At 37.9% G+C, this 14,082-nt stretch overlaps 1 protein-coding gene across 1 annotated transcript in view; it reads right to left on the reverse strand.

Moving 5' to 3' along the window:
* ARSB (arylsulfatase B) overlaps positions 1-14,082 on the reverse strand; it is a 67,688-nt gene that overhangs the window by 21,460 nt on the left and 32,146 nt on the right. Inside the window, exons 5-6 of the mRNA XM_075136328.1 lie at positions 9,271-9,514; positions 2,718-2,788 (exon numbers count right to left, since the gene is read on the reverse strand). Coding sequence (XP_074992429.1) covers positions 2,718-2,788; positions 9,271-9,514 — 315 coding nt within the window. The remainder of the gene's footprint in view (positions 1-2,717; positions 2,789-9,270; positions 9,515-14,082) is intronic.

Genomic DNA, 14,082 nt, shown 5'->3' on the forward strand with positions numbered 1-14,082 from the left:
TTATTCAGACAGAGATGAAGATAAATGCATCCATTAAATAAAAATATTATGCTGAAAGAATGTATACATTATATGCAAAAGCACTCAAGAGTTCAGGAGCACTGAACCTGCACTGAGTGCAAGTACAACAATAACTTAATGCCCTATGTGTGCACAACTACAACAGTACAGTGACTTCCTTAACAATACCATGATGAGAACTCGCCTGATTATCCACAACATCCTGAAAGATTTTTTTGGTTGTGTTTAATAGTGTCTTGAGATTTAATTTCCTCTTTGCTCTTCCACAGTACTCTGCAAACCAAAGATTTGTCTAATCTGTATCTTCCAGTCATTATTTTACTTCCTAATTCAAGTTCTACAAAAAAGGAAGTATTAGTATAATATGAGTACTTCATCTGACACAAGATGATTTAGGTGATGTGATTTTTTAAGTGGACTAGGACAAGAGCAAGGTGGGCATAAAGAAGGCCAAAGACTACACAGGAGGTGAGAAAGAACCCCGCAAAACATACATGCATATATTTTCGCACCGTAGGCAAAAGAGTACTCTGATCTCAAAACCGTAAGGACAAGGAAGCAATAAACAGTCAAGGAAAGAGCAAGACTCCAGAGTGACACACAGTTTATCACCTTGGTGATAGGAAGATTGTATGGGCAGTTTATTTTAAGATACTTCTTTCTTTAAAACACAAAGAGAGCCATGATTGTTGAAAATATGGAAGTACTTATATATTCCAAGCTTTGTGTCTCCCAAATCTATCCATAATGGAGACACCAATCTCATTTATCTGGATCTTAATTCTGAACTTATTTCTCAGTTTGCACAAATGAAAAACAGACACTAAGTAGAAACCAGGTGAATTATATACATACACAGTTACTCTTAGTAACTCAGATTTCTAAATAGAAATTTTAATCCTTATATGACAAAGCATAATTTCACTAGGTGGGTCAAAAACAGAATCATAAATAATACAATGACTCATCCTGCAAAGCACAAAACCATTCCAACTTCCAGTTAACTTATAAGAAATTGAGCACATTATGACAATAGGTGAAGTACAAAGAAAGTTGGATTCCTTGTCCCCAATAGTGGACTATAAATTAACATGCTCTGTTGCATTAGAAACAATACGTTAATTAAAAGAACAGTCATCTAAAAAGTACAGTTTAAGGTATATTTTGTCATGTATAACAGTGATACATCTTGTCAAACCTATCAGAAACACAATTACATACTCTCAAATCCTTTAAGAATGGTATAATAAAATCAAAACTAGGAAAAATGTAAGGTATACTAATTTGGAGGTCAACTCTACCTGTTCCTGACCAAATGTGCTATTAAGGGAAAAAGTAAAACAGGTGGCACAAAGTAACTTGTCAAGTGATGCTTAAAAGTCACATCTCATCCAGCATAAAAGTTCCACTTACTACAGCTTCTGCCCACCTGCCCCGCTCCCTGCCCACATCTCACGCAATGCACACAAAAAGTAAGGACACGCTGTATGTAGCAAACAGTGAAGTATCATCAGAGTATGGCATCATGGAAACAATACGGGGAAGTATTTCCTGAGCTTAGGCTCCCGAAAACCTCCTCTGCTTGTCCGCCTTCTATTTACACCATGAACTTGTCTGCTCAAACACCTCCACTGAGCTCAATCACGGCAGTTCCCATAAGGAAAAGATGGTCTCTGAAGTATGCTTGAGAATACCACGTTCAGGGCATAACATAGCACAGGAGTGCTACAACTCACTGCGCATTGGAGGGAAATTGGAGTAGCTACACCTTAATTCCAGCAGTATGTAGGAATTATCTGCAGGCAGTGCTGTCCAGCCAGCGCTAGATAGGCACAGTGTTGCTCCTTCTGAGAAAAACATCACAGAACCAGATGTGTATTGCAGAAGGCCACCTTACCCCTTTCCATCCAGTTACTACAGCACAACGTGTATCTACCTTGCAGGCAACAGATCATTGTCCCCACTGCACTACTTTTCCTCTGCCTGGATTTACTTCTTTATTTAATGAAATATAGAAATGCTATAAAAACACTGGAAAGGACCTGTTCCAATGTTCTGCATGAAAAAAATCACCGCTTGAAAAGTTTGTAGTCCTTAGTAAACTAATAAAGTTGAATCATAAAACAGATGGTGCTTAAAGAGCTATAGAATTGGCAAACTTAAGCTCCAACTCATGTGATTATGGCATTAAGATTCAACCCATGTGATTATGGAACAAAAGCAATCACAAGGCTTGGAACTTCTCAGCTTCTCACAAACTCAAGTTTTCCATTTGCAATGTCATATTATACAGACATATCAAGATGTGCTAGGGCGAGCAGTTCATTGGGAGCTACCTGCCAACCTGGAGCACCGAAGACAGAGTTTGGTAGGGTTTTTTGGCAGTGTGCCTCCCTGTGCACCTCAGGCATATGGCTGCTCCTCAACATTTCCATGTCCCAAAGGATTTTATTCATTACTCACCAGTGCTTCAGAGCTCTCTGAAATAGGAAGCACGCGTTGGCGTGATCCAGTAAGTACTTACAGCACCCGGGGGATGATGTCTCTGTATTTTAAAGCTATTTACTTAAAAGCAGAACACATCCTACTCTATTTTGTTTCACCTAGCAGGAAATACTTCATTTAAGAAAAACAAGGAGTGTTCAGAAGTTAAACTGTATGTTTAATATCTCTCGAACAATCAATAGCATACTTACATGGGAAGTCATCCACAAACATGGGGTCTATGTTATGCAGCAGTTCCACTCTGGGGGAAGGTCTTCCTTCACTAGGAGAGATTTCAAGAGGAAATGTTAATTTCCTTCTACAGCTCATTAGGATTCTGCACGTTTTATTTTAAAGCTTTTTGTCATCCTAATACAGAATGAGCTCATAACCATAAACTAATTGCTATCAACTTTAATTTGAATGCTCTTCCAGCTTAATAGCAACAGCTTTTGCCTCTATCAGCCTTCCCTGACTTCACTGGTGTTCACTGGGATTTTTCACAAGTTTACAGAGTACAGAATTGGCCCTACCAAAGCAGGGTTTTACAATAATCAACTTTAAAAATCAGATTTTGCAGCGTAAGCTGGCATGGCACTTGCTATGCTCTCTGCATACCTGAACAAGTGCTGAAAGTGTTTTGGCTGGGTGCCTCAAAAAACGGTAGAGGCATTGGCTACCCCTCAAAAATCCTACCTTCAATTTGTAATTGAGGTCGCAAGGATTATTTAGATACTCTGAACCTTCTTGTGAAAAAAAAAAAAAAATCCCTCTTTTTCTAGCCATTGACTATATAGGAATAGTGTGGAATGAGCCTCCGAACTTACCATAAATTTTCTGAGTTAAGTAAATCCCAGTCCTAAAAAACTGAGTAAAAGAAATTTACTCTTTATAAAGGCTAAGTAGGAAGACATAATTAGAAAGAACCTTGGCTACATCACGACACTGTATTATTTGACAGTGAACCAAAACACATCTTTTTAGAAACTTCCAAATAACTTAAATTGTTTTCTTTTTATTAAGGAGCTTCATTGTAAGCTCCTTACAGTTTGGGTGTTATTCTGGTAATTCTGTTGCACACAAAATGGAGGTTTATAACCAGCATATACTATTCACAAAACAATAGCCAGAGAAAAGAAGATGGCTTTGTATGTTGAAGAAAGTGGCTGGCTGCCAGGAATGGACATCAGGAAGACAGAAGCAACGTCCTGGAGACAAGAAGTAGAGAATTTATATTTGTAGCAGAGTTCCCTTTCCCTGTGCCTAAACTCTGTCCCCCTTCCCATTTATGGAGCTCCATGCTGACCTTAGTCCCCTCAAAAGACACAGCCTCAACAACAGATTCACCTTTGCAGATGTTCTGCCAAGGATATTTTGCATTAGGAATATAGTCTAGCCAACAGAGCTGGAATAAGAAAGCAATAAGATTCTCTACAGAATCCTGCCTTTGTATTTTAGTAGCTTCTAACGTAACCATATCTTACAATGCTCTAATTTTAGAGTATTTATTTTTAGACTCCAATATTCTAATATATTGCTTCTCTCCCTAAAAGTAAGGAACTTTTTCTTTTGTCTGGTTATTATTCTACCATGTCTGACCGACTATTTAATTAAGCAGTTAAAAGGTATTGTTTTCCAAAAAAGTCCCCTGTGTAAGAACATCTTGATGAAAACACATGGACTAACTTCAGAGTTGGCATAAGAATCAGCTAGTTTATGCTGAGAACATCGCTCTATCTTCTGCTTTGCAAATTTTTTAAAACATACAGAAAGATCTATTACTCTTTAGTAACGTGAACAAACTCTACATGCGATCTTTCACTTTTGTTGTTGTTATACAGGCAGAAAGTGTCCTTGGGAAGGAATCCAAGGTTTTTCAGGGTAAATATGTTTATCTTGCACAAAAACATCCTCAGTGTCACTCAGTAAAATCTAAGCCTTTAAAACCTTGCCATATATTGTATTTCTCTGGGTCATATCTGTACATGCTTTCCTAAAATAATTATATTTCAGATATGCTGGAAATAAACATTACTCTCAGCTTTACATTGCTCTTTCTTCAGCATTAAGTTATACCACAACAATGAATTTTTTTTTCAAACAGGTATTTAACTCCTAAAATGAATGTAACAATTTGGTACACAAGAATTCAAGTTGATCTTGCTTCATTTACTTCATCTAGTCAATTCTGATATTTCCAACATTACAAAAATATAAAACTGAAACTTGCCCTGCAAAATGTATGAGTAAACCTTGAAAACCTATGCTTGCTAACAAGCTTTGAACAAATATTAGTATTTTGACTGCATTTTATCCACTCAGTGATAAACTGAAATCTCTCAGTGCCTATCGTACTGCTTCATGTGCTCTACCATTTGGTTTTCCATTTTCCTGCTAATGCAAAATAAAATCTTTTTTCTGACCACAGACATACTAGATATTCAGTACTGAAAACCAAAATATATCAAAACAATGTATCAATCAGGGCGAATTTCTACATAGGTAAAATAGAAGTGTCTCTACTTCAATAGAGTAGCAAGCGTCTGGAGAACAGATGTTTCTTAGAAATGCAAGTGCCTTTTGAGATACTTGCTTGGAAACATGCAGTACGGTTTAGATTCCTTGACTAGTTGCATTTTAGTGTTGTTTTCCATTAATTTTTCTTGGTATTGTCAGTTACTATTTTTGTAAAATATATTAGTGATATCATCCTGTATTTTTAGATATTATTTCTAATATGTACGTGGTTTTAGACACTCCAGCTATATTGTAGTGTTACCCATGGTAATCTAAGGTATTAGAAAAGTGCAATATACTATGATTTATGTAGAAGGTTTACACCTGAAATTGGAATGGTCTGATGGATACCCAAAAATGGGTTCGTACAGTGATACTGTCCGAAGTTACCTTTGAAAAGACATTGGGGACATTAAAGGGAAAGTTAAATCTAATTCCAAAGGTACCTGGAGGAAAATGAAGTTTAGGAACTACTGGTCTAAAGATACACTGCAATAAAATTTTGGATGAGAAAATTTTTTTGGTGGCCTACTATATTTTACTGTATAAAACTGTAGCAGAAAGGCCAAGATTGGTATGAACAGAGAACGACTGCGAAGATCTGCCTGCAGAGACAACAGCACGAACACACAGCAGGGAAAGGGCTCTCATAACGGCCTGTGCTAACGACACCCAGGTGAGCAGGTCAGCAAGACCCCAACACTTCTAGGCCAGTTTGACAGGACAGGGACATGGGGAGACAAAACAGCGATGGCACCTGGTGACTCACAGAGGTGGGACAGGACAGAGAAGCAGCACCAAAAGGGTATGAAAAGACAACCAGAATATGTGCATGGTCACCAACGTAACAAGAACACAGAAGATGTTAGACTTCATAGCTGCCGTCCCTGGACCTCCTAACCATTAACTTTCTTCTGGTTCTTCAAGTCAAAATTAACTAGAGGAGGCATGAAACGAACAATGTATACATGTGTAGTAGCACTTCTATTTCCTACAAGAACTTACTATTAGTCAGTGTCATGTTAATGCAATTCCTAATTTGGATTACAAATCATCTTAAAATCATTACAAAAAATTCATTTCGGGCTAGGATTTCAGAATTTATATTTAGGATTTCAAAATTTATATCTAATTTCTATATTACTTATATAATGATCTATATTAAAAATTTATATATTTATATGTAGTTATTTTCAGAATTACATTATTTCTATTTATTATATAAATATCATATTAAGAACACATCCTTTGAAAACTGATCATTTTTAGACAGAGATCAGACAGATACTGGAATGGATCCAATATTTTTGTGACTTCTGAGAGTATCTGCATTGTCTCGTAGTTCTTTCGAATATCTAAATCAAGGTTCCAAATTTATAACCTTTTCCTCTCTGGTTACACACATATGGAACAGCAGATTTAGGATTGAAGTCCACCAAAAAAAATAACAAACCAAACCCACAAAACCATATGCAGCTACTTGTATTATACTGGGCTGAAAAAAATACAGATGTAACACAGTGATTGGCTATTAATTTACTTTTTTCAAATGAGGTAGGATCTTAGCAAAATTTAATTTCACTTATTATGAGCAAAATATTTGAACTTTCCATCACACGTCACCAAAAGGGCACTGTGCCTTCATTGTTTGCTGTCCAATATTCAAGTGACCTTTTGAGTTATGATCATTAAATTTAATACACTCATTTCTCCTGATTACATGGGAAAATCATGTGAAATTTGACATTTCGGCTGCAAGGTCAGCCAAAGAGCAGCCCTAACAGTTCACAAAACCTGACTTTTTTCTCCGCTCTGGACACAGGCCCTCCGGTGAAAATATTGGAGGTCACCTATTCCCTAGTAGCGCCAGTAAACATTGCATTCAGTTCCTCCATGAAGATTCAAGTGCCAGGAGCATGCAGGGGATGCACAGCAGTACCTATCCTTCTCCACGTATAATTTTCCCACTGAAGTCCATGACAAAGAACACCTGGTTGAAATTGAACCTGATTAGGCAGGAATTCTGCTGGTAGCTGGAAGAAAAGTCTATGGTTTAGGATCTTGCGGATGCTAAGTTTTCCCACAGTAACATTGGCATGTAAAACATTTTACTGTCTCTGGCTGGAGAGGAGTCTCCATTCCTTCCTGGCAGTTAATGGTCCCTGGCCTCGATTATACACATCCTTATCTTCTTCCACTTGGAAGAGAGCCATACAGTACACCTGGGCACAAGGCCACGAGCTCTCTGCAAACTCCAGCTAGTACAGAAAACTACCCCACAACTCCTCAGAAACAGAGGCAGCGCTAAGAAAGAAATCAAGCTTAGCAGTTTCAAAACAGGTAATCCTATAAAGGTACAAACAAAACAATTCTGAACTCAAGATACAGGGGTTTTTTGTTATTTTGGGTTTGTGTTTGGTTTTTTGGTTTTCTTTTTGTTTTTTTTTTTTTTTTATTTCAAGGTCTATATAGGGCTAACCAGGGACAGGTAGATGGGTTCAACTCTGCCTGCTCTAACTCTCAATTTCTCATCTCAATCCCTAACTCAAACACTCGCTGCTCATGCTTGTTTAGAAGCTAACTCCTGTAATTCACAGTCTAGGACACACAAAAATCAGTGTTTATCGTAATGCACTATGTAGAAAATTGCAGAAAATAGCTACATTTCTCCTGCAAGCTAGGGTGGGAACTCTGAGAAGGGGACAAAAGGTTATAATACACATAATATAATATGTGGTATAAAAACAGAACAAATATTATCAAAAGAAACAAAACACTAATTCTCAGATGAACGGCATGTAGGAAATAGAATTGCTAGCCCTTTTATTCTGCTTTAGCAGTATTAAACTTTCCATCCTAAATGATTTTTATGCAAATTAAAACTATATTCAAAGACCAGCTAAAATAAATATAACTTCTAAGAACATAGACAATAGGAGTTAGCCTCAACAATGAATACATTACATGCAGCACAGAAGAGGGAAAAACAAAGGAATTTAAACCAATGTCACCATGCAATTTTTACAAAACTAAGGGTTGGTCACAGATGTTTAAAATTCTGCAGAAACTCAGGTCTTAAGGACTTTGTAATCCATTTTAGTAGAATAAAAGAATATCAGAATAAAAGAAAAACTTTGAAGGATGAAGGACTGACTAAGTCTTGATTGAAGATATCACAAAGGGGCAACGCCAGCGTTTCTTTTGCTTGTTTCAGTTAAAAAATCACCTTTACCAGTCAATGCCTATTTCATTTATTCTTTTACATTCTGTTCTACTTACTCTGCTGAGCCCAATGCAGCAGTAATACGCACGTATTCAGATGTGCCCAGAGCCCCCAGTATCCAGCATTTGTGATACCATTTTTATTACTCTTTTCCAGAGGAAAAATATATGGGATTTAACTCATTTTTCTTTTAATGTACAGAGACTCTCCATTATCTGAACTAATGGGGTTTGGGATATCCCAGTTAATCCAGACAGCATGAGAGGTGCACAGAGTCAGAGAGAGCCCAGAGTAAAAGTCATTAGCTTTGGTCTCAGCGCCAACCCAACTGGAGCTAAGCTGCCTCTTTTTTCCATCTAAGCATGTCTGCACTGCACTCCTGAGTGCTCCAGCTTGCTTAAACCAGGCACAGTATCAGGACCTCTCTGGAACCAAGTCAGGTGTACTTTTGTACTCAACCTCACAGGATTTCTGAGACACCGGACAGCATGATACGGACTTGTTCAAATGGTTACACTTCAAGCCCACCTGACAGGTCCTGTTCTGAGCTAACAAACCATCAAAGTGGAATCCATGCTCAGTGAGTTTAATGCCTGCATAGATTTCCCACATGTTCAATTCCAGATGCATCCTGCAGAAACACCCAACTGGGCTCTGTAGAGAACAGGACTGGATCCATAAAATTTACTAACTTGTACTCCGTCCTGTGCAAAATCAGTTAACATACTTCTGGATCACAGAGTGTTCTTGAAAAAGTATTTCATGTTTGTGCATTGCTGTGTCCACATTGATAAATTCAACATACCAAGTTAAAGCTGTATGAAGGTTTTGCATCTGTGAACAGGATTAATTTGCAACCTGGATAATTCTCTCATGGGTAGCAAAGTTAACTGCACTTATACCTTCCCTTTATTTAGGGAAAGGAACACGTAATATTCCCCCGCCTAGTTCCAGCTCTGTTCTCTAGGCTGATTAAATTCTTCTCATACCAGAATGCTGACTCAGTGATTTGACATGCAAGTTACCTGATAGCTTTCCAAACATCAAAGCCATCCAAAGGCTTAGTGCCGTTGGTATGTCCTCCAGCAAGGTGCACCAGCGTTGGCAGCCAGTCAGAGATATGGATGAGTTCATGACTTTCTACACCTTTTTGTTTCAGTAAAGGACTTGCAACAAAGCCTACTCCTCTCACTCCTCCTTCCCAGAGGGTCCATTTTCTTCCTCTCAGTGGCCAGTTATTCCCACCTGCCAAAGTCTGTCCTCCGTTATCTGGAAAACAAGTAATTAAAAGGAATTATTGGTAAGAAAGAAAACAGAACAATCCTCCCCACAACATTTATTCATCCATTTGAAAAAATATTAGAATCATAGAATCATTAAGGTTGGAAAAGACCTCCAAGATTATCGAGTCCAACCTTCGCAATACAGGCATGTCACGCAAGTACTTGCATAGTGCTTTAAGTGTTCATACAATATGTCGCATGTTCAGAGCATGTCACAAACATAAGTTAATCCTTGCCAGAGTCTTACAAATTACTACAATGAAAAGTTATTGCTAAGCAGAAATGATACCATATTACAAGCTAATGATTTAGAAAGACCTCATTAAGAGCAACCTCTGACATTGATTCTAAATATCATTAGATATCCAAAGCTTCCAGAATCAAAGATTTTAAAAATTTAGTTCCAACTACTTTACAGACCATAAGAAGAGTTGCTATCAATGTCATCATTAGTACTCAGAATACACTGTTTTCCAAAGCGGTAAGTTATACTTAGAACGGAAAACTGTTATTCCATTGTCAGATCAATACCTGTATTCCTAGTTTAGAACCATTTTTTTCCTAGATTTTTAGGCAGCCACATTGATTTGTAGTGTCACACAAAACAGACAGTTTCTAAGGCAGAAGAAAAAAGCCCTAACAAAATGAGTTGAAACTAGTTTAAATAGTTGAAGCAATTCGGAAATATATTGAATTTTTTGCGCTTGGTGAGAACAACATATAAGATGGTTACAGAAAAAGTTGACCTGTGACTACCGTAACTCAGAAATACCTACATGAATTAGAGACAGCTCATGTAACTCTTTTTCAACTCTCTCTGACCAAGCTTCCACACTTCGAGTAAAATCCAGATTCCTGAAGTTAACAGAATTAATGATTCTCTGAAGTACTTTTAATACTGCTGTACAGTTGTTCTTGTTCAAACCTATTGTAATGATCTCGGAAGAGTCATTGATGGCAATTCTTTTAAGCATAATTTTTCTGTATTTTAATGAGGTGTCCTAGTTCCAGCTGGGACAGGGTTAACTTTCTTCCCAGTAGCTTGGGGGGTGTGCTGTGTTCTGGGTTTGGTGTGAAAGGAGCGTTGATGGCCCATTGATGCTTTGGCTGTTGCTGGGTGGTGCTTGCACCACGAGGGGGGTTGCACCGGGAGGGGGGAGCACAGCCGGGGTGGTGGACCCAGCTGGCCAATGGGGTATTCTATACCATGTGACATCATGCTCAGTATAAAAACCAGGCGGGGAGGGGGGGGCTCACTCCCCGTTCGTGACGCGCGGTCGGTGGTCAGTGAGCAGTCGCGTTGTGCATTGCCTGCTTTGCGTATTCTGTTATTGTTGTTGTTCTCATTGGTATTGTTACTGTTCTACTTTGTTTTATCTCAACTATTAAACTGTTTTTATCTCAACGCAGGAGCTTTCCTACTTGTGCCCTCCTGATTCTCTCCCCCATCCCACCGGGGTGGTGGGGGGTGGGGGGTGGGGGTGTGAGCAAGCGGCTGCATGGGGTTTATTTGCTGGCTGGGGTTAAACCACGACATGAGGTTAAAATTATTTCAAACAGTAGTTGTTGAACTGACATTCAGTGTAATTTGACATGTTTATATTGTATTTTCTGATTAAAAAACATGAATTTGAGGGAAGAAACAAGAAGTACATGTCCAACAACTTACAGAAGAACTTTACTGGAACCACAACACAACAAAATGATCTCTCTTCTGTTTCATTAATTAGGGACCAATGTAAACCCCCACTGTGAACATCTTTTTACTGCACACAGAAAACCCTTTTTGTTCTACTAGGGAATAAACTAGTGCATGTCTCTGTGAAGACTTTAAAAGGTGGAAGCCTAAGCTAAATGAAATACTTGGAAAAAAACAGCATGATTTGAAAAGTGTAAAGTATTCTGTGGCCTAACTAGCTTCTAGTAGGTCTGTTTGTGTGTCCAGCACTCTGGGGTTAAAAATAAATAAATAAAGAGCTTCATTGTTTTCAATATGAAATGCAGGCAACCAAATATAGCTACCAGTATTTCTCACACAACAATGTTGAGCGCTAAGATCTGAGAATTTAAGCAGTTGCCAGTTACAACAACAACAACAAAAAAATCAGTTTCGACAATTCCTTCTACTCGTAGTGTAAACAGGAATTCCTGTCAGGGATACTCATGGGACAGAGCTTTCAGCAGCATTTAACCTTCGGTGGCCTTAGAATAAGGTATCTTATCTACACTATATTAGAGCATAGTTTGGACGTACAGTGGGATCAAATCTTAAGTATGTTAAATATCTTCTTTGTATCACAAGCTACTGTCCATATCAGTTTAATAGCAGCACAAGCGGGTTTTTTTTAGTCCTGAATATCAGCACCAAAGTAGCAAGGAAATTATAGAAGTAGACTGTCTTTCTGAAGAATAGAGAAAAGTGTGCACTTCCTTGCACCTGGGTTATAGTCTTTATTACACTTATTTTTTTTTATTTTCTGTAGTTGAGTTGAAGACATTCACGTTGTGCCAGTTTCATTATACAATAAATTCCCTGAGACAAGGAGTCTATCTAACATACATCCTGTAAAAACTCGTGTGTGATATCAGCGTTCAGACATAGTACACTAAGTTAAAAAAAGGAAAAAAAAAAAATTTCTTGTTTTGATAGCTTATCTGATACATAAATGAAAAAACCCGACATATGAAACAAGCTTCATCCCACTCATTTTGACTTCTCATTTTCACATTGCTAGAACATTACTGTTTCCATCTCCCTCGGAATTCACGTTCAAGTGATCCTTTCTGCTTCATTTCTTGACTGAGTTATCAAGAAAGTGTTGAAAAAGGGAAAAAGATGGTTTCTGGTTTGATTACGGAAGTTTGTTTCCTTTCTAGGTAGGCAGAACAGAGCTGATGTGTCAGTGGCAGTTTATACATAAGTGATACCATCTATAACTACTTCCGTACGGCCTGAAGTATTATCTAGGACTTCAAATGTCAACAATTTGTAAAAGAGCAAGTTACATTATAATGAAAGATAATAATGGAGTCTGTACTGATGAAATATTAAGCTAACCACTAAATAACAAAGGTGGGGGAAGGGAATAAATAAGAACCCACTGATTGCATGAGGTATAGATGTGGCAGAAAGAAAGGCATGAACAACCACGATAGGACTGTAACTGGAGTTCTAGTCGGCCTTACCTACAAGGGTATGCCTAGACAGCAGGAGACAAAATGGGTACCTGCTGTGTGTGTTTTCAGATACCTCTCCCATAAGATACAGCAGTAGATGTATACATTGATGCTAAAAGCTTGCATGGGTTCACAAAGCCACTGGAGAAGTTAAAGATGAAAAAATAATTGATAGCTTTTACACGAAAAGACATCACCTCTGTCTCAGGAATTTTCTTCATCCACAAACTGCTGAAGATTTGAAAGTTTTCACAAAATTTTTGGTGAAAGGCACAACAATGAGTCCCAATACTCTTTCCTAGTCACGTGCTACCAGACATTGCTGTAGCGAGGGGATGCTTGGCTAGATGGATCATTTGCCTGTGGAAGTACAGCCATTCTCATGTTCTCCCAAATTAACTATTCCTTACTAACTCCTCATGCTATTTTAGCAAAGTATCTTGAATATGGAACAAAATCCAAAGTCCATATGGAAACTCCCGGTAGTTTAAAACACACACTTAATATCCACTTAGGTAAGAGACAAATAGGATCATTCTTGCTTCGTGTTCTGCACTGGCTTCATATCCAATTCTAAATCCACTTCAAAACAGTATTTCCTGAATGATTTATCATCCATTTTTGCAACTGTTTCTCTCCATGACTCATCCTAATACCTATTCTCAGCAGACAGTCTCCAGAGCAAAGCTTTTGGAATCAAGGTACCTACAACTAGAGGCCCTGATTTATAACATTTCTTATCATGAAAGCTTCAGCCTTGCTACTTCAGCTGAAAATACAAGCCTCCCCCAAGAATGATACTTCAATTATCTCTTTCCTGGAGACAAACATCAAATATGATTTTCATTAAAAATAATAGTGAAGTAGTCTGGAAAATGTATTGAGCATGTTTTCCCTATCTGTAAGAATAATTTTTGTAATTACATCTATATAATTCAGACTTCATTAGTACCTACAACATATTATGTGCATTAGAAAAATCATAAAACAAACCAGCTCTTGTCTCTAAAGAAAGGATGAAAGGGAAGAGAATAAGGCTATAGTTAGAAATTACGGTACTTGGCACAAGCATTATCTAGCTAATTTATTCAGTTTTGTTTGTTTTCTTAAATGGAAGCATCACACATTTTTAAAGAGCTTTGTAGTTTGCTTGGTTTGGCTTGCTTTGATAGGTGTTCAGCTACCTTTATTTTCTCACAGTATTTTTACCACTCCCATCATTCTGTGTTATTTTAAGGAGGGTGGTACCGGGACACTTTTTTCCCATTCTGACGGAATTTTCTTTTACAAGCTGAAATTTGTGACAATGAAAGAGAACATTGGGGAGAGACATTCCTGCTGATACAAGAATGGACTAAAACAGAGTTTGTAGCAGGC

Source organism: Calonectris borealis, chromosome Z (genome assembly GCF_964195595.1).
Source record: "Calonectris borealis chromosome Z, bCalBor7.hap1.2, whole genome shotgun sequence".
Taxonomy (NCBI): domain Eukaryota; kingdom Metazoa; phylum Chordata; class Aves; order Procellariiformes; family Procellariidae; genus Calonectris; species Calonectris borealis.